Below are 20,539 nucleotides of genomic sequence, written 5' to 3'. Positions count from 1 at the left end.
CCTGGCCAAAAGTATTTGGACAAAAACAGCCTTAAAACCACATCTCTGCTTCAAGAAATCTAATGTTTACTCTAACAGAAGGGAAGCAGAGGTCATAGTAACTTGAAGCAAAGGCTTCTATGTATCATAAGGTTAGGTAGGTGTAGACACATCCCCCTCAATGTGTAGAACATGGGCATTTACAACATAAACTGATGCAGAAAAGGCACAGACTGCTGCATAAAAATTCAACAGAAAGTGTTTGATGCTTAAAGATTTGTGGTGGAGCACCCCCCCAAACCCCCCATTTCACATGTGTCTCCCCCAGTGTTGAAACTAAACCTACACCCTTGTATGGCTGCACATGTTTTATCACATTAAAGACTTTCTGTTAGTCAAGGACAGTTGCATGGAAAGTCCTTAAGATGCACGGTCTTTAGCATGCCCCTGCTGAATCACTTAAACGAAAGGAAATGTTGCTCAGCAGCCCCTCAGAGTATGAGTGTGTGGGAGGACCTGCAGGTGGGGGGCTGCAGTGTGCAGTGTGCACAGGAGTTTCCTCCAAAACTTCAAGTATGATTGCAGTGTGACTGCAGTTGTTTATCACAGCATGAAAATGATATAATGAACACAAGAGCACACCAGCAAGCCTGCACTGGAGTTTCCCCTGAGACCCGTGGATGTTGACCACATGGTCAAGACTATGTGTTTGTTGCTAAAGATATGTCAGAGGAGCTATGATAAGCAATACACTATAATAAGTAATTTGTGCCTTATGTCTTTTTCCAGTTCAGTGCATGCATAGACTAATTGATATTATGTAAAAACATTATCATTTTCTAACACTCTAACTGTACTTAACATCCTGCCAACTATTTCTGAACATAGTGAATGACGCCACCACAGATTTTATATTGAGTGGAGGATTAAACTCCCCCTGATTCTGCCGCAGTGCCTTTAATAACCCAGTATCAAATCACTCATTCAGTTCCTCTGCAGATAAAATGGAAGGACTCCAAGTCCTCGATAAGGCCGCGAGACTTTGTGAGGCTGTGTGACCTATCCCTTTAAAAACAAACATCGAGTTGAACGTGATGTTCTGGAGGCCTGAGGGAAACTCCAGGCTTGTTTTACCTCCCATTGTTCACACCGTGTGACCAGTTAGACTGGGAAGCTCAGGCTTTGCTCTCAGCACATTTTTACAAGTCACGTGAGCAAGTAACTAGGATTCATGCAAATGAAGAGTGTTTCAACTGGAAAACAGTTTCTGTGCAGGATCTCAAGCAGCATTAACTAGATTTAGGCATTTATCTTGCTGAATAATTTTTAACTAAGAATAAGTCACTGTGCAACAATTGCATGTCCCAGTTTAACACTGCATTCTGCGTCAGTACTGTATATCAGTTCCTGAAGCAAGAATGGAAAGATTGTGGAGAACAAACCACACAGGCCACATTCACACCCACGGTTCATTCTAAATTCATATTATGTATCTGGCCTGCTGATCACAATCAGCTTTGAAGGCGCAGTGAAAACAAGACCTCTGTTTGAACCATAATAAGGCAGATGAATGGAGGAAAGGAATGCACAAAGCAGGCTGGAAGACCTGGAGACGAAGGGAAAACAAAGCAGTTACACAAATTTGCTCCAAGCTTCATGTATTTAGGCTGAGGGAATTTAGTATCTCAGGTATATTACCAAAGTTTAGCAAATCTCTACACCACTGTACATCATTCAAATTCCATTTGTGAATTAATATTGATTTCAAATTACTTTAGAGTTTCTTTTGTGTCATGTCTGCTTATCTAGACAGAGGACAAAAGAGGTGAAGATTGTTTAATAAAGGTCAATCGAGGCAATCCGCCATCTAAGTGGACTAACAGTGTTGGACACTGACAGGAAGCACGAGGCACGTTTTTCTGTTTAAATGCAGATGTGCCGATATGATTGGAGTTAGCAGATCTGAATCATTTTGACCCGGAAACCAGTCAAATGAAACCAGTGCGACTTGGCATCATTACGGTAACTGACACGAAAGTCTGAAACAACAGATGCTTAAAACAGTACAGGAACAAAATTCTAATACATGGAACATATAGCTAAATATTGTACTGGCAGCCTTAGATGTGGAAGGAAGTAATTATACTTTCAAAAATCAGAAACGATCCTGGACTTTTTTCTGTGTAATCAGTGTTTTTCTGGGGTGTCTCCCTGCTAACTTTTCTGGACTTTTCAAAAATGAAACCCGAGTCATCAACACTTTGCTGATTGCCTATTTATGACTGGAGTGCACTCTGACTGGAAAACCTGGGAAAGGAAACTGAGATTGCATAATCTGTGATAAACCTTACCTTTATGATTGTTCTGGGATTTGGAGAAAAAATATTTATCTAAGTGTCAATTAATTTAACACATTGTCACTGTTTAACGAGCTGCAGTATATTTCCCTGTGCCCTTGTGAAAAAAATACTTTAAACTGGCTGTAAAACTTTTCTATCTGTACATTTGATACATTTGATTTTATGTACAGTATGTGCTGTATGTGTAATCATGCATGTGTGTGTTTTATTTTGATAAAGAATGTTCTCCATATTGGATTTTTAAATCTTTTTGTTTTAGCTTTTACTGTAATAAGGTACAAAGCAGGAAAAGAGCAGAATTAAAGCCAAATATTTTTCTTGGCATCCTAATGTGTCACCTCAGTGTTTCTCGCAGTAAGAGTAAAACTAAAACACTGATCGCACAAGTGAAAACATGAAAAGAGGAGTGTAAGTGATGAAATAACATTGGCAAAATGGGCAAACACTAACAGTTCCTGGCATCCAGTTTTGCACTACAGTGTCAGTTCATCCAGCTCACTATACTGTGAAGTGTGTGTGTGAGTCGAGGCTGAAATAGTTTCACTTGGTGTATGCAATAAAAAGTGAGATACAGTATTATCAGTTGAAAACAAAATTGAAATTCAAACCACGCAGTGAGTTCTTTTGAAGTTGCCTGGTGGTTCAATTATTTTGTATAATAGCAACCATACAGACAAAAGGTCAATATAAGAACAAATGTGTTTTCTATATGTATAGTGGAAACTGAAATTGAAATGTTGGACCCAAATTTTTAAAATGAAAGCTTTAGCTTCACAATGTGAGCTACAGCATTCCTATTGAATATGCTGTAGAAGAATAGCTTTTGTTATATAACTGACTGTATGCATACCTGCATGTGCAGTATCTGTGCACTTTTGGGTGTGAGTGTGTGTGTCATGGGAATCCCTGGGTATTCTGGACATGAACAGACATGTACAACACACAATGACTCATCATGAATCACTAAATCTGCCACAAACAGTAAAATTACATTATGGTGAAGGGTCAAAGTGAGCGATGACTCATCAAATCACATTCTGACCTTATGACTGTGCGGAGACCAAAACCATGACAGAGACACAAAAGCCCCTTTTGAATTCTGAAGCATTGTGGGGCTTCACTGTTTCACCTGTTTCTCTACCTGCTTCCCTTTCACTACACTTGCCGCTTCCTTCGCTGAACTGCAGACTGACTACTTGTCTGGCAGACACTCTGCAGCATTTACAGGAGGATTTTACAGGCATGTGGCATAAATGTTTACTTTCGTTTCAGTTCACTTCCTCAGTATACATCTGTACTTCAAACAGGCAAGCATTCAAAATGGCACCATTAACAGGAGAAAATATTCTATAGTGTATTCTGCACAAAAGAGCAGAGCAGCAGCCACAATGTATCCTATGTATTTGAAATTTATTTCAAAATTAGGTTTGATTTTTATTATCACTTGTGAAATGTAACTAAGTACACTCACTCTAGCACTGTACTTTTTACGGCACTAGTTCTTTATTTGAGTATTTCCCTTGTATGTTACTTTAATAATTACATTTCAGATGAAACTATTCACTCAATTGTGACAGTGACTCAGGTTTTACATACAAAATGATCAATTTATATAAGATTAAACTACCAACAAATTTAAACTGCCTCCATCAACTACGGCATGAAAACACCATTCACACAGTAGCTGATTTATAATGAGACTCATCAGTAAAATGCATAGAATAATGTAGTGAACACTGAAAGGGGCGTTAGTAATTTTACTTTTGATTTAATTGATTAAATAGTTAATTTTGCTGTTAATACTTATGCACTTTTACTTCCGTAAGTAAAGTAAGAATGCAGATTTGTTACTTCTAAAAGCATATTATATTGTAGTATTGCTGAATATACTTAAGTAAAATATCTGAATGCTTCTTTAACCAGTGTTTATAATCTGTCATAAAGATTTATGAAGGCTACATTTAACATTTTATGTGGGGATACAAAAATAAAGATTCTGGGATAAAGTTTGATTTGAGTCAGAGACTTTTCTGCTTTAAAATATTTTTCCAAATGTTGTAGTAAAAGAAAAATAGATACATCTCAGTTATGTTGCTTTAACATGTATTTTATCTGGATTTACTTGATCATCAACTGAACTAACTTTTTATGGAAAGCAAAATATTTGATTTTCAACTTTGTGTGAAATGTTGGTTGGTAACTGTTCCAGCAGTTGCAACAAGTGCAGTTAAAATGTTCAACTTGCTTGAGAGAATTTAAATAGCAAACTCTAAAATAGTGCACAGCTTAGTTGTGATTACTTGCAGTAGTGTTGTTAACTCATTTGTTGATGTTCCTGGATTTCGCGAGTCTGCTTTAATAAGCTGTGGGGGGTTTATGCAGTCAGCGGGCCAGACTTCCCTTTTTACTGTTTTCTATCTTACAGCACTTTGTTGAAAAGAAAAAGTAAGAATAGATTGTGCAAATTGTGCTGATTCCAAACAGAGTCACAACTCAGGTTTCCTGTTATTTGGTGCTGTAGTGAACAACAGACTACTGGAATCAAATGTTCATCTCCTGGAGAATGGTTGGGTTTGTCACTGGGTGCAAAGACACCAAACAAGGCCACCCAGACTCAAAGTAACACTGTCAGGGAGAATGACAGACCAGCAGCACCAGGGTGGGTCAGAGGGGAAGAAATAATGAGTGGAGGCAACTTTTTTACTCTGCAGACAAGGTTTCAGTCAGCAGGTGGAGTCAGAGGGCTGCTGTCACCATGTGTGTATTTCAGTTGTCCTGTGCATACAATATATACAATATTTGTATTAGTAAAAACTGTATATAGTGTATACATATTTTATTTTTATTTTATCTAATTTGTATTTTTCGGTACTATTTTCATCCTTTTTAGCACTCAATCAAGCTTTTTTCAGAGCTATCAGCCATATCATCAGGTCAAGGTTAGTAGCTGCTGTGACTTCATCTATTGCACTTTTAGGACCTTTTGTCCATGTGAGATGAATTTAAAAAAAAAGCTAAAAGTCCATGTAACACCCAACAATGTAATACTTCCCTGAAAATGTAAAATTACCTAACAATGTAATAAAATCTTCACATAATCTGATCTAAAATGTAATAATAACACCAGATAATGTCATAACTTGACCAATGTACCAATGACCAATAAAACTGTTGTAACTGATATTGTAAACACAGTTTCACCAATAATGTAATACCCTTCAGGTGGGTCATTTTTTTAAAAAACTGATGATGTAATAATTTTGGAGAGATCAAACTGAAAATGAAATATCACATTATAGGTAAAAATGTTATTACAATATGAGTTAGGGCATTTTATTACATTTTCAGGAAATGATTACATTATTGGGTGTTACAGGATCCCACATAGTAATATTATTAAGAATGATAACATATCCTATCATTCATATGCAGACAGCACACAGCTTTATATCTCTCTTTATCCCAATGACCTTATACTGACACCCTCAAAAAATGCACTACGGACACAGACTATTGGATGTTCACAAAACTACTTAGAGCTAAACATGAACAAAACGAAAATCCTTCTTGTTGGCCCTAAAAACAGGACCAGGAAATAATGTCATACTTTCTATCACGCCACCTAGAGGTCAATGAGCAGGTCTGAAACCTGGGTGTCATCCTGGATGCTGACATAATTTTGAAAATAACATACATATCACAAGAATATATTTTCATCACCTGGGAAATATATCGAAAGTTAAAAAAAATTATATCATAAACCGATGCTGAGAAACTGGTTTATGTGTTCATTTTGCACAGATTATATTACTGCAGTGCTCTTTTTACTGGATTATCAAAACAGTTAACAAGAAAACTACAACTCACACAGAGTTCAGCTGCTGTAGTTCATCATTACGTTACTCCAATACTTAAATCACTTCACTGGCTTCCCATTCAACAGAGAACTGGTTTTTAAGGCACTACATAACTCAGCTCCTCAGTGTTTTTGGCCTGCTCACCCCCATCTGACCTCTGCGGTCTTCAGACAGTAACTTGTTGGTTGTACCCAGAGTGCCCTACAGTCCATCTTCTGATGAATATGATTATGTACAGTTGACCGCTATTGAGATGATCTTGAGCTGGATTTGTTTTGTCAAAATACTATTTCCAAAGTGAATTAAACAGTTAGTTACACAAGCCAACAAAGCAGCTTCAAGCAATCATTTTTTGGTCCTTGGAATCTGTGCCACTAGATGGCGACAGATGATTGCTTTATTGAGCTCAATTGTCACACTACTGAGCCTACACACCAAAGATTTATCTCTCTCTCTCACTATGATGAAGCCTGAGCATGGTGCAGAGGAGCAATGAACTGACAGGGCCTCATGGATGATTTCTGTGTTTATTACCTCGTCACATAAAAGCTGATGAACAAGCTGATGGAAATTTGACACTTGACACTAAATTAAACCTCTCTCTAATGTTACTATAACGTTAACTGGAGTCCTAAAACTATTCCAGACTTCTAATTAGGTGAGAACCAGTGAAATGTCTCAATTTAACTGTTTTCCTTATTTTTCTATCAGATATTTGGCTCTGTACAAACACAGTTCCCATCAGTTAAGATGTAAACTCTATGTAAACACAAATAGCTCAGCTGTATAATGCTGCAGTACTTAAAGGCTTGTGACTGAGGAGCACAAATCAATAGAGTCATTTTCAGCAGTCTGGAGGATTATCCACCTCACTGCCCTCTGATGCGATGCAAACCACACACACACACACACACACACACACACACACACACACACACACTTCATGTGTCCTCCAGCCAACAGCCTTCTCAGACTGTCTGTGGATCCATATTTTTCAGGACACTGACTGAGAACATTTACCCTGTTTTTAAACTACTGAGAGCTGCCTGCTCTTTCCTGTCCCTCCTTACACCAGCCTGCAATTTTTATTCTAAAATACCATAAAACTTCAATTACAAACCAAGTCCCAAAGAAACGTCCAGTCCCTTTGACTAGCCTGGTTTGGCTACACATTTTGACAAATAAACATCTGTCTCAGTCAGAAGCCTGCTCTGGTTGCCAAGCAGTTCATTATTTTATTAGAAGTTCTTCGGATGTATAAAAGCAAGTTGTTGGCTACCTCATGTGTCCTCAATTACCAGGTAAGTTGTTCAGATTCAATTAGTCCATTAGGGTCCTCTGATCAAAATAATCTAAAGGGTTTTTCATAAAAATGAATCTAAGCTGTGAGTATTGTTTTAACAGGATAAAGTGATGTTGTGTCAGTATGCCGGGTGCCATAATCCTACAGTGCCATAACTCACTCTGTCTCTGATGTGTTGTCTGTCAGAGCTATAGATCAAGTGAATGACTCATAATTAATGTGTTATCCGAAGCCTAATTTTTATACTTCAAATAAACAATTTTATTGTATTTCCCATCTTTGCTGAGCAGGAATTAAAGACATGTCCCATACAGATGTCTTAATATAAGCCTGTTGAGTTCAGAGATTTAAGCAAATAGGCTACTAATTTAAGTTTTACAGTATGGGGTTTTATTATTTTAACCTCATGCCAGAGATCTGTGTCCCAATCCACTCTTTTGTCTTGGTTATCAATCACAAATATAATACTAATAATAATAGGCCTATAGATGTTGGTGTGATACATCATCATTTTGAAGTAGGCCTATGCACCAGGTTAAGTCAGAGAATGTCAAAATTATGATTAACTAAGTAGCCTAATGTAAAGTAAATCACAATTTTGCCTAGGTCAAATTTATGGGAGAGCAATCTAAAATGATGAGACAAGAGAGAAAAATTAGAATTTTGAATTAATTTCTCTTGTTTTGATTCACCATTAACACTTTTTTTTAAATTTTAGTAATTCCTAACATAGTCTATTTCTTCCTTTTTGAGACAAAGCGGATTTCCATACAATAAAATGTGGGGTGAAATTATTGACATTAAACTGACTCGGGCCTCAGTCACTCACATGTTTACTGTTTCAGTCAGATCAATACAGGCTGAACCTGTGTAAAGGTTCCCTCTCTGCGGAAGACATTAGCAGCTCACAATTACAGTGAAAACAACCATAAAACCTAGAAAGCTTGGTGCTTAATTAGTTTTTAGTGTTGGACTCACCACCCATCTCATTTCTATTCCCCAGGCGGCCCTCATCAAGCCAGCAGCCCGACCCTCAAGCTTGTTCTCACGCTCATCCGCCTTGATTGATTTCCAGGGAGCGACGCCGGCTGGCTGAGCCCACTGGCCGGGCTATAGACCGCCTGGCCTGCACGGTGGGGCCGGCCAAGCCCGGGGGGAGAGGACGGATGGATGGATAGATGAATCTCCCTCCGATCTCTTATCAGCCAGAGCAGCTTCTAGTGGGAGGACGAGTGTGAATGGTCCCAACACACACACACACACACACACACACACACACACACACACACACACACACAGATCACCATCTCCCTCCGTATTCTTCACTCTTTCACTGCACTGTCATTCTGTTGGGGAGATAACGCCATGTGAACACACACACACGCAGAGGGAAAGCTTTACCTGAGGTATTCCCACCACCACCAACAAAGACACAGATAATCAGACACTTCAGCAGGATAGAAACGGTCATTAGTACTCTTTAAAAGATATGATCTGTATCTGTGTTCCCATGGGTTTTACTATTTCTAAATATCGGCCTACACTGACTCCAACACACACATCTGATCAGGTTTTCCTCTTGAACATAGTGTAGGTTAACATGTTCATCAGTGACAGGTGACAGTCCACCATCTCCCACAAATAAGAGGAAAAGATCATCATTAACGTGGGAACAATTAAAAGTAATATGTTATTTCATACTCCAGCAAGCCATACAAAACTATACTATGGCTAAATGCTGCAAAAAAGACAATTTTTACTGAGTGGAACAATTAAACGAGTAGAATCATTGTGAATAATGGAACCAATTACAATAATACTTTAGTGGTTTAATGTAAAACTGAGATGACAAACTACTTATCTCCATACAGTATATGGAAAATATGACACTAATAAACTACAGTTCTCAGAAAAGTAAGCACTGTATTTCAAGAGGACCCAGTTAGACCACAGTGTGACAGGACATGACTCAGAGACTAACAACAGTAAGAGCAATGACAAAAGCCATATAAACCTATAAACTTACATAAATTATAATTTATACAATGCAAGGAATCAACATCTGGGGGGACCAAATCTGCTGGGGGTAAATTTGAAAACTTATTTCCTATTATGTTATTTATCATATAAGCAAGTACAGCTATAAGGTAAAGCTACTATATGCATATGCAATAAATGAAAGTTACCACTGTCTACATTAATCACAAATACAATGCAACATTATTGAGCAACACTTTAACACTCAAGAAGATAGACAGTATGGTGTTTGAGTGATTGTACCTCCACACAGCAGTTGAACAATGCCTCTGCTGGGGTTCACCACCTGACAGGGGCGTAAATATAAACAGTACAGGTAGCGTGGCTGCACTGGGGCCCAATGGATGGGGGGCACTGAGGAATGCTTGCCCTCCACAAATGTGTTGGAAACTGGCCCTTGCAAGTATTTCAGATTGCCACTTTGGAAATACACTTGCATTCAAAGAAGAACTTACATAAACTGAATATGGTGCCATGTGCTATATATGACCTCGAAATGGTAAACCATCTCAGTCATGGTTTTAATTTCTTTCTCTTTGTTGGGGGGTAAAATGGTCAACAGCAATCTATTACAAAACAATATGTTTTTTCTCCATTACATATATAGATTAAAAACCCTATAAACTATTCAATTAAACAAATAGTTTGAAATAAGACCAATCACACTGTACACACTGGTCCTAGTTTTACACTGTAAAACTAGGACCAGTAGTAATAATAATACCAACTTGTTTAGTTTACTTGTGATTATCACGTTTGCTAATGATTTTTTTTCAGACAATAGTGCATAGTTGCATGTGAATGGACAGCATTTTTTTTTCTTTTTTCTTTTTTAATCAATAGGGTGTATTGGGGAGACATTTTGAGCATTTGATTCTGTGTGTGTGTGTGTGTGTGTGTGTGTGTGTGTGTGTGTGTGTGTGTGTGTGCTGTCGTATATAGTGTATCCCATGAAGCACCAAATGTTGAACTCTCATACATAGCATCATCATGGGTTAATAGCTAAAAATTTGACTAGAAAAGTCTCATTGGACTTCATAATTCCAGATGAAGGTGAGTGCACATTTGACCTTGTAGTTGCTCTTACAGACATACAGTATATAATTCTGAAGTCATTTTGGGAGTTAAACTGAACCGAATCTCCTTTAGAAATGAATCACAGTGACTAGGCCAAATAACACCTCCAGTCATTAGTCATTGTTCCTCTTTGTTCCCAAATGTAGGTAGGCCTGTGATAGTTGAATTTAAATAAGTTAAATAACACTAATTAGCCTACTAATAAGCCTATAATTATGGCGGCACTGGCACTGCACGAAAACTCATTCAAGTCTGTAATGTGTGTGTGCGAGAGACAGAGAGACTGGTGGATCGACACAAGCACGCGCACCACGGACACTGTTGTGTCTCTGTATCTCGTGCACACATCACACCTGCGCGCGCCTCTCCCTCTCTTTCTCCCTCCCTCTCTCTCTCTCCGCCACTTCAAAGCTCTACTTGAAAGTGGGCTCGAGACAAGAGTTGTTTTCTTTCCGCCTGGTGGTGCCACGCGCCGAGCATCATCGTCATCATCACCATGCCTCGAGGATTCTTGGTGAAGAGAAACCGGCGATGTGCGGCGTCATACCGCTCACGAAGTAACACTAACAACAAACCGGTACCGTCTGACGGTGACAGGAGCAACTGTGAGAACTTTGAGGCGACAAAACCGGAGGCCGGGAAGGAGAAAGGCGGGTTGAATGTTTTCTCCTTTGAACGGGCAGATGGACTACTCCCGGTGTCCCGCGAAGACTCCGCCGGTGTCAGAGAGGCTTGGAGCCCGCACGTGGAGTCTGCGCTGGAGGCAGAGGCGGACCGGCGCGCGCAATTACCGGAGACCGAGGAGCAGGTGAGCGAGGTGGACGTTTTGACTCCTGATAGTGATTTCTCCTGCTTCCTCCCTCCTCCTCCACTACCACCACGCGACTTGACCGTAACTGAGTCTTGCAGCCCCGTTAAACCGGTCGGCACGCGACTTCTGGAACACCATGAGGAAGGAGAGAAGCAGCCGCTGTTCCCCAGTCAGTGCCTGACATCATCTACAGTGTCGGAGCTTCCATTCCTGGTGAGCTCCACGCCGACCTCGGTGTCCGCTTCTATCGAGAGGCTCCTCGCAAGCAGCAGCCGCCACGCGCCGTCCTACGGTCCCAGTGACAAATACGAGCAGAGTATGGGTCACGCGCACTTGTTCCCGCCGCTGACACTGATGAACCAGGAGCAGCATCACGCAGCGAGGAAACGCTCGTTCCTCGAGCAGGACCAACGCTTGAACAGCAACAGACACAACAAACAGTCCGTAGGAAACCCGTCAAAGAAACCCAAAGTGAACCGGAAACTGAACTTCGAGGATGAAGTCACCACCTCGCCAGTTTTGGGTTTGCGGATCAAGAAGGAAAGTCCCGAGCTGAGGAGACAGCGGGAGAAGTCCACTGCGCCCACCGGGAACCAGCCGCTGGGAGAGTTCATCTGCCAACTTTGTAAAGAGGAGTACCCCGACCCTTTCTCCCTCGCGCAGCACAAGTGCTCCCGCATAGTGCGCGTGGAGTACCGCTGTCCCGAGTGCGACAAAGTCTTCAGCTGTCCCGCCAACTTGGCATCTCACCGCCGCTGGCACAAACCTCGTCCGGTAAACAGCCAAGCAGGAGAGACTCCGACAAACAAGAGCCAGCCGTTAAAAGAGGCACGAGGGCTCCTTCAGCACGAGAGGCAGCCAGTAGAGATGGAGGGCAAAGAGAACGAGCTGCTGCGTATTAACACTAATCAGCACCACGGAGTGCTGGACAGCTCCCGCATCAGGCGCGAGCCGTCCCTGCTGCTGCTCCACGCTCGGTCTCGTGACAGCCCCGACAGCGACAGCCTCGCACCTCCGCACTATGACTCCTCGCTTCATTACCGGAACCCGGTTGAGAGCTGTCTGGAGCTGCAGCAGCAGGTGAGAGCGGCGGACAGTCCACCCTCGAGCCTCCTTCTACTAAACGGCAACCCAGACGAGCGCGCGGAGCTGCCGCAGCAGCAGCGGCCGTCACTTCCTCATCCTCCCTTACCGTTTGTCCAGTCTTTACCGGAGGAGGAAGTGTACGAGTGCCGGTACTGTGGGAAGAAGTTCCGCCGGCAGGCTTACCTGAGGAAACACCTTGCCGCGCACGAGATGACAGCGCGAGGGTCCCCGCCCCCATCGTCTTATGGCCAGGCACGCGAGACCGGTGGAGGACAGAGCCAGGTGTTCCTCTGTCACCTGTGCGGCGCGCGCTTCCCGTCAGTTGAAATCAGAGACAAGCACCGTCTGTGGCACGCGATGAGGGACGAGTTACTGGCGGGAACATTGGGAGGAGGACTCAGACCAGACGTGTTCCACTCGCAGGGAGACGAGAGCGGCGCCGGGGAGTGCGAGCAGCAGCAGATCTACACGTGCAAGCATTGTCCGTCCACATTCTTCAGCTCCCCGGGGCTCGCAAGACACATCAACAAATCTCATCCTACCGAAAGCCGGCAGGTGATGCTGCTGCAGATGACGGTGCGACCGTAAAACGCGCACGAGACACAGACACACTCAAACAAGCCAAACAACATAATTTGGAAAAATAATCAGTCACTGGTTGTCATAACAGGGAACATGTTAAATGTGGCTTTTAGCTGTTTTCATCCACACTGAAGACAACATTTATCTCAGTCATGGTTCTCTGAGGGCTGTGTGTGTCAGTTGTGGTCAAAGAGCACTATGCCTTTGGTTTAAAGGTCAGTAAAAATGTCTCACAAAGGCCCACTTATGACACTAGAAGGTTGCAGACGTTTTCCATGGTCATAAAACTGATAAGATGAACCAAAAGCAAGAGTTAACAAAAGTTTTCTGTGATGCTGAAAGTGCTGACAGTTAAACTGGAACTGTCCGTGGTGCTGAAACTAACAGAACTACTGAAACTTGTAGCCTACAAATGAACCACAACCCCTGACCAGGCTACTGACACCATGTTCGCAAACACAGATGGCTTCTGTAATCTCCCGCAGTTTGTTCAGTTTAATAACATGATTATTATTAAGACAGAAATTTTAACATGACGGGAAATTAAAGTGACCCATAAAAGGGCTTCTGTCGAAATCCTAAAATCAAAACACATCTTACATCTTATCAGTATTTAGGTCGTTGATGCAGAGATTAAAGTCAGTAATGCAATCTGAAGTCACACAGTTTCTACATTTTTTATTCTCATAAAGAGAATATTTGTCCTGATCTGTATTGGCACAGATGATGCTATCTCTTTTCAGCTTAAGCTCTCTGTAAATGATTTGACATTTAATCACAGTAACTCAACTGTTGGTGAACATTTGAGAGAATGGGACAACTTAAGTTTGACAGAAATGGCATTTTGATCATGACTAAGAGTAAGAGGGTACAAATTTGATCTGATTATACTGAAGCAATGATCAACACAAGTCTCTCTACATGAGGCAGACATTTAAACACTATGTCAACATTTTTCTGTTGCAAAGTAATCAGATTACACTGAAGCCCAGGTGGAGTCTGTGTCACATTACTGACTGGTGTAATATGTAGTGACTTGTAATTACATTTAGAAAGTGCCCTTCCTCACCCCAAGAACTGGAGACGGAATCAATGTCCTAACAATATTTCAAAGACTATTTCATGTACAGTGAACAATAAAAAAAAAAAGAAGAAAATAATCAGACAGACCATAATATGCCTTTTTATAGTAAAATAAATGTGCCAGTAAAGTTCTCAGCTATAAAATATTTTCATACAGAAATGGAACATTTAATGTTAGTACTGCTTGTAAAAGAAAATGTCTTTCGTCTTTACTGATTATATATAACTGTTGGAATATTTGCTAAATGCCTTCATGATGCTAAAAATGTAACTGTGGTTCTATGAAGCCTATACAATACTATTTTGATATGTTTGAGGTTGAATGTGAAATTTATTCTAAATTATTGTCAATAAATGTTAATACAGTACGATCAACGTCCTGCCCCTTGACTTATTAATGTGGTTTTAAAGGTGGTGCGTACACACACACACAAATATATGAATGGATCCTTCAGTCAAGTGGTACGAATCATTTATTGTCAAATTCCATCATCGCACATCCACGCTCTCTGTGTCCAAAAGAGACATTACACGTTTACATACTACAGGTCTGACAGTAACATAGTTTGAGGAGTATGTGTGCGAGCGTGCACGTGTGTGTTGTGATACAGCTGTTCCATAACACATGCAGTTAGTACTGGACTGGAGTCATGCAGTATGTACAGTCAGTAGTTACATACATCAGCGTTGTCTCCAAACTAACATCTGGACAACGGCTAAACCTGTATGCATCACAGCCCTCACGCTCAGAGTGTCCATTGTCACAGACACAGAAGTTACAATTTTTATATATGAAGGGACATTTCTGCGGTTAATGGAGGGTTTCTGTGTATTTTGGTTGCTGCCAATCATGGGGCTATAAAAACACCATCACGACTCCAGTGATTTTGTGGAGTCACTGGTATTTTAATCCTAACAGTATAAAGGAGTGTAAGGTACTGGGGCAGAGTTCAGGATGTGGTGTAAACAGGTTCAGGTTGTCAGAGTGTTTACAGGATTAAACCAGGCCAATTGAGACACAGTCGGTGACATGCAGGTGGTCTACATACAGCATGTACAGATCAGTCCCAGAGTGCCGTGGGGCTACGAGACCACGTGTCGCAACCAATCAATGGTGCTTTAGCCTCAGCATTAATAATAATTGTAACAGCAATAATTTAAAGGGACAACTCAAATCTCAGCTGACTTCAAATATTCACACACAAAGTAACACAATGTGAATTTGACCTCATATTACACTGGCAAATCTGTAACAATTTCAACCCCACAGAGGGGTAAAAAAAAGGTTTAATAATCCCTTTTCTCTCTACAGAGAATCTATGGCTGAAATCAAAAATCAAACAGTAACAGAAAATACAGTTGTGAATACATTTTCTCCAAGCAGTGAAGCATAATGCAAAACCTTTAACTCAGATCTATATTTTCAAATAAAGATCTTATATATATGTATGTTTCCTTTACCAGGAGTCAGGCCATGGAGAAAAGGAATTCATGGAGAAACGTGGCAAACAAGCCAGCATGTAAAACAAACGGAAAATCGTTCAATCCTGACAAACCCTGGAGAACCACAGCTGTGACCATTTATAAAGAAAAAACCTGAAGTACATGAATGATGTAAGCCAATCTGAAATCCTGTCAGTTTTATTTGAGCTGAGCTGATGGAGTGCTGAAATGAGGAAGTTAAATACACAAATGGTAGTGTTAAATTTTCTGGAGTGTGATAACACGCGGATCCCCTCCATCCAGAACTGGAACTGGGGATGAGTCTAAATATAAGAGCGGAGTTTAAAAAAAAAAGATAAGAAAAAAAAAGAGAAGCAGCACAAAACCATTCCTATTTCATTTCTAGGCGATGAATCTCCTTTCTCTTCTTCTTTGGCCTTGTTTCTACAGCATTTCTCTTTTATACACTTTGTCTTTCATCCTTCCACCACCACCAAGGTGGTGAAAATTAATTATCAATATCAGTCCACAACTAAACCTGCCATAACAGACTCGTTTAGCAGTATGTCAACAATGAAAAGTGAGGAAAATGATGGCCTAAGACTTACCCAATCAGACTGTGGTACCAAGGTTACGCACATCGACAGTATAGAAGAGCACTAAAATGAAATTACCTTTAGATTCCTAGAGAATGAAGTGCAAACTGGTTATGAAAAGGAAAAAAAGCATAAAATCTTGTAGTGTCAACCCATTATAAGTGAATATGTGGTCTCAAGTTAAACCACAGTTTGGCTTTGGCAGCTATTCTCACATTACAGTATATACACAACAAGCCTCCTCACACTGTACACATCCTTATAGATATTCATATATCTACTGTATATATATATTTATACTCATACATGTATAGATATACAGAATATATAGTCAAAGGAACAAAGGAAGAAAAGCTGTGGTTCCATTGCATCAGATGACAGAGCGACACTGAACTTAAAAATACAGCAACATTCTTGTTCGGGTCAAAACATATTTTACAGTCAATTAAAAAAAGGGAAAAAAACCCGACAATAAATTGAATGAACATCAGTGCTTGTCCACATTTTACAGCATGAGCACACAAAAAAAAAACTTAACGTAACAAGTGCTTCTTCTTTGATCTGTTTCTCTTATTAATTTTGGAGAAAGTGCTTTTCTCTCCTTTATCAGACGACCAGTCACTCCATCTTTACTTTAACACTGATTCTCACATCGCCTCGCTCCAAGGGTCAGCTCTCAGTCCCACAAGTTCAAAGAGGGGATTTTCTTCTGGATTTCAACACAGAACATTTTTGGCTTGAGAGCGCTGCCCATCCACGACTTAAGTTTTTGTTTTATTGTTACCAAATGAATGAGTTTCTATTTACATTTTATGAGGACTGAATAGAAACTGACCCCTGCCTTTATTTTTATTACAGGCCTAATTGTGTACTGAGAGCAAAAATAGACTTTTATCTTGCTTTCTCCATGCAACACTACCGGTGCACTCATTCAGAATTCATTCTTTTTATATCAAAACTCATGATTCTGTCTGTACACACATGGACCAACTATAGTACAAATATACAGATTCCCCATAGCAACGTCCGACCTCTGCTGTCTTATTCCTCTTTGTTCGGCAGGTTGATCTCATTGAATGTGCTCTCCGAAACAAAAACAAAAACAAAAAAGAAAATAACAGTGTATAATGTGGCACACGTAAGCTTTTAACAGTCCCGGTTACACTGGCGTTGTGCGATTTCTAACATGGCACAGATTATAATGAAGTAATACTGCACTGCTCAGGCTGCACTTGTTCAGCTGTTTCTACTGTAACAAAGATCAGCATGCTGCAGCACTGGGTTCTGAGGTTTTCAGAGCAAAGCCAAGGATAAATTCAGCAGCTGTGAGCAATTTTCAAATAAACGGACAGTGTAATATAGTCCACAGAATACTATTACATGTGTTTTTGAGACACAACACACAACTGTGTGACAAAGCGTTCTGCCGAGGCAGATTCTACTGACACCCCATGACGGTTACGCTCATTCATGAGAACATCACCCATCATTTTCCCTATTGGAAAGGAATATATATGTGAATTCCCCACAGCTGTTAATTTACATGCGTGTCATGATTCATTTTTGGTACTTTTAAGTACAACTGCAGACCAAATTTCCTCTGGAGAAACACTTTTGCTCGATCTGTTCGGACTGGGCTGTGTAATGTTGTTACAGTTTAAGTCTTATTGGCCGATCCAGAGGAGCGCCGCAGCTTCATCGACATGCGGCTCTTGCTAGTCCGAGGAGACATGGGGGACGCAGAGTCGCTCCCGGCCTCCCCAAGAGCCGGACTTTCTCCCCGAAGAATCTCTAGGCAGGAGCCTGAGGAGGAGGAGGAGGAGAGGGAAGGCATGGGGTGAAGGGGCAAGTGAAGAGGATGGATTGATGGGGGAGGGAGGGAGGGATAAAGGAGACGAGGGAGGAGGCAAATAAGTGATTGAAAAAAGGGGACAATAAGAAAATTACATCACGCCCCATGATATTCTACTGAGCCAGACTGCACAAACTCCTACAGTCACACAGGCAGGACAGACAGAATGATGGACACACACACACACACACGACAGAATAACGGACACAGACAGACAGACAGACAGACTAGAAAAACAGGTAATGAACAAGCTCTATTTGTAATCTATACTGGGTTCATTTTAAATCCCTAACACCCCTCAGCTTGCTTATGTCCCAGGAAAAGAGATTTTCTGTTTCTAAGATGTTTCTTCCCTGTGAGGGCCTCTGGGACTATACGTGTAATAAAAATCTACATCAATTAATTTGTTTTGACACTAAATATTTAACACCTGCCTTTTGCTATATTTTGGTGGATTTAGGTTAGACAATGTACTGACACTGCCTATCCACAAACAAATATCCACTAATTCTTCACTAGAGCCTGAAGCTCGCATTGGCTATGACTGGTGTCGGTTCAGTTTTTAATGGAACTAGATGGCCCCCCCNCAAATATCCACTAATTCTTCACTAGAGCCTGAAGCTCGCATTGGCTATGACTGGTGTCGGTTCAGTTTTTAATGGAACTAAATGCCCCCCCCCCCCCCCCCCCCCCCAAAAAAAAAATACATTTTAAAAACTCAACAGCAATGTCTCTTTCCAGAAATCATGACATGGTTACTTAAGATAATTTACAGACCTTGTTGTGACCAGTTTCATGTAGGATTTTCTTTCTACCCACACCAACTGTATCAGCTAACCACCTAACCTTACAGCTCAGCCGGGGAGGACGCCTCTTGTCTATGAGTAGATGCACACTTCCTTCTGTGTAGTGATAAGTTTGGCTGGTGTGATTCGGAAGAAAGAAAATAGTTCCTACATGAAACTGCTCACAAGGTCTGTGGATTATCTTGAGTAACAGGATCACGATTTCTGGAAAGAGACATTGCTGTTGAGTTTTTCAAATGTATTTTCTTGGTGCTTTGAGCACCACAAGCTGAGTGCCATCTAGTCCCATTATGTTGGAGAAAAGGCAGACATCTCTAGCCGATATCTCCAACACTTGGCAACTCACCCCAAAACGGTCAAGATCGATAAACAGCACTACAGGTAAGAGGAAAAATTAACTGTACCTTTAAATTAAAACCTGCTGTAGTAGTGATGATCACTAACTGGCTGCAAAAGTAGATTGGAATTTTGAACCTGCACTCTTGACAAATGTCAAATAAAACACTGTTGATACAATAGGGTTAAATAATCAGGTTAAAAATGCTTCACAAAATTATCATGCATCACATGTATTTTAAAAAGGAGACACCTGTCTGACTTTACAGTTTATATTAGCTACTGAGCTTATGTGAGCACTTGGTCAAAAGATGGTGATAAAGTGCATGAGGTAGAAGGACTAGAGTGAATTTCTATCTATATAGCATACCATTCACAGCTAGCATGAAGGACCTTCTGCGTCAGACCCTTCCCCTTCACCCTGAGCAGGTTAAAGCTGTCTAGTGGTTTAGGGACCATCATATACAAAACACTATGCTCCTCTAAAGTGGTGGAGGAGAGGAGAGGAGAGGAGAGGAAAGGAAAGGAAAGGAAAGGAAAGGAAAGGAAAGGAAAGGAGAGGAGAGGAGAGGAGAGGAGAGGAGAAGAGAGGAGAGCATGAGAGAAGAGAGGAAAATAAACAAAAGCAAACAAAAGTAAAGGAGAAGAGGGCCATTAAAAAAGAGATGGGTAAAGGGAAGCAAGGGGAGCACAGGAAAGAAATAAATACCAAAAAGGAGGAGAGACAAAATATAGGGAAAGGGGAGAAAATAAAACAGACAAGAAAGAGTGGAGAAAGGAGAAAAAAAGAAGGTATAAAAAGAGGAGAGGACAAAGGAGCAGTTTAGGAGAATGATGAAGGTATGGTCAGAGAAAAGAAAGCAAAAAGAAAAAAATGAATAAGAACAAAGAATAAGTTGCACATGAAGAGAAAAACAACTCAAAACACTGAACAGACAGAATGGAAAGACTTCACAGACACAAACAGACTGACAACATAAACACTGCACACAACATGTCCACATGTGATGATACAGAAACTACATTATCTGTGTTTTGCTTATCCCACCCACTACATTACTTATTTCAGATGCAACAATACAAACAACTCTACTGAAGAAGAAATAAAAGTTAAACGTTAGTTTGAAGTTACACATTCAATGTGTTTGTGTGTGTGTGTGTGTGTGTGCACACAGTGCTACATCATTTCAAAACCAGGAAGAGAGGAGCATACAAAAGGTTAGAGGTAAAGTTTCACCAGGTCAGTGCAACGTCGCAGGTTAACAGAGCAAACAGGAAAACCACAGAGTGAGTGAACAGACGAAAGAGCAGAAATCTCACATCGTTATAAA

At 40.7% G+C, this 20,539-nt stretch overlaps 2 protein-coding genes across 5 annotated transcripts in view; one reads left to right on the top strand and one right to left on the bottom strand.

Annotated features, from left to right (window-relative positions):
- The first annotated feature begins 10,595 nt into the window (after positions 1 to 10,595).
- LOC126401345 (insulinoma-associated protein 2) lies at positions 10,596 to 16,155 on the top strand. The gene has a single exon (XM_050062544.1). It carries the CDS (start codon positions 11,110 to 11,112, stop codon positions 13,096 to 13,098), a length of 1,989 nt encoding a protein of 662 aa, XP_049918501.1. The 5' UTR covers positions 10,596 to 11,109; the 3' UTR covers positions 13,099 to 16,155.
- The window catches only part of ralgapa1 (Ral GTPase activating protein catalytic subunit alpha 1), a 78,451-nt gene continuing 72,542 nt past the window's right edge, over positions 14,631 to 20,539 (bottom strand). For 3 of the 4 annotated variants that reach the window (XM_050062538.1, XM_050062542.1, XM_050062539.1), the window contains exon 45: positions 14,631 to 18,017. In XM_050062538.1, the coding sequence (XP_049918495.1) occupies positions 17,872 to 18,017 (146 nt within the window). In that variant the 3' untranslated portion in view covers positions 14,631 to 17,871. The remainder of the gene's footprint in view (positions 18,018 to 20,539) is intronic. The other variant, XM_050062540.1, reaches the window with a different exon arrangement.

The sequence above is a fragment of the Epinephelus moara genome, chromosome 14 (genome assembly GCF_006386435.1).
Source record: "Epinephelus moara isolate mb chromosome 14, YSFRI_EMoa_1.0, whole genome shotgun sequence".
In the NCBI taxonomy this organism is placed as follows: Eukaryota; Metazoa; Chordata; class Actinopteri; order Perciformes; family Serranidae; genus Epinephelus; species Epinephelus moara.
This window is presented reverse-complemented; position numbering and strand designations above follow the sequence as displayed.

Bases quoted from the DNA above. Each gene is read 5' to 3' on its own strand.
- LOC126401345 (XM_050062544.1), top strand. From the start codon at position 11,110: ATGCCTCGAGGATTCTTGGTGAAGAGAAACCGGCGATGTGCGGCGTCA.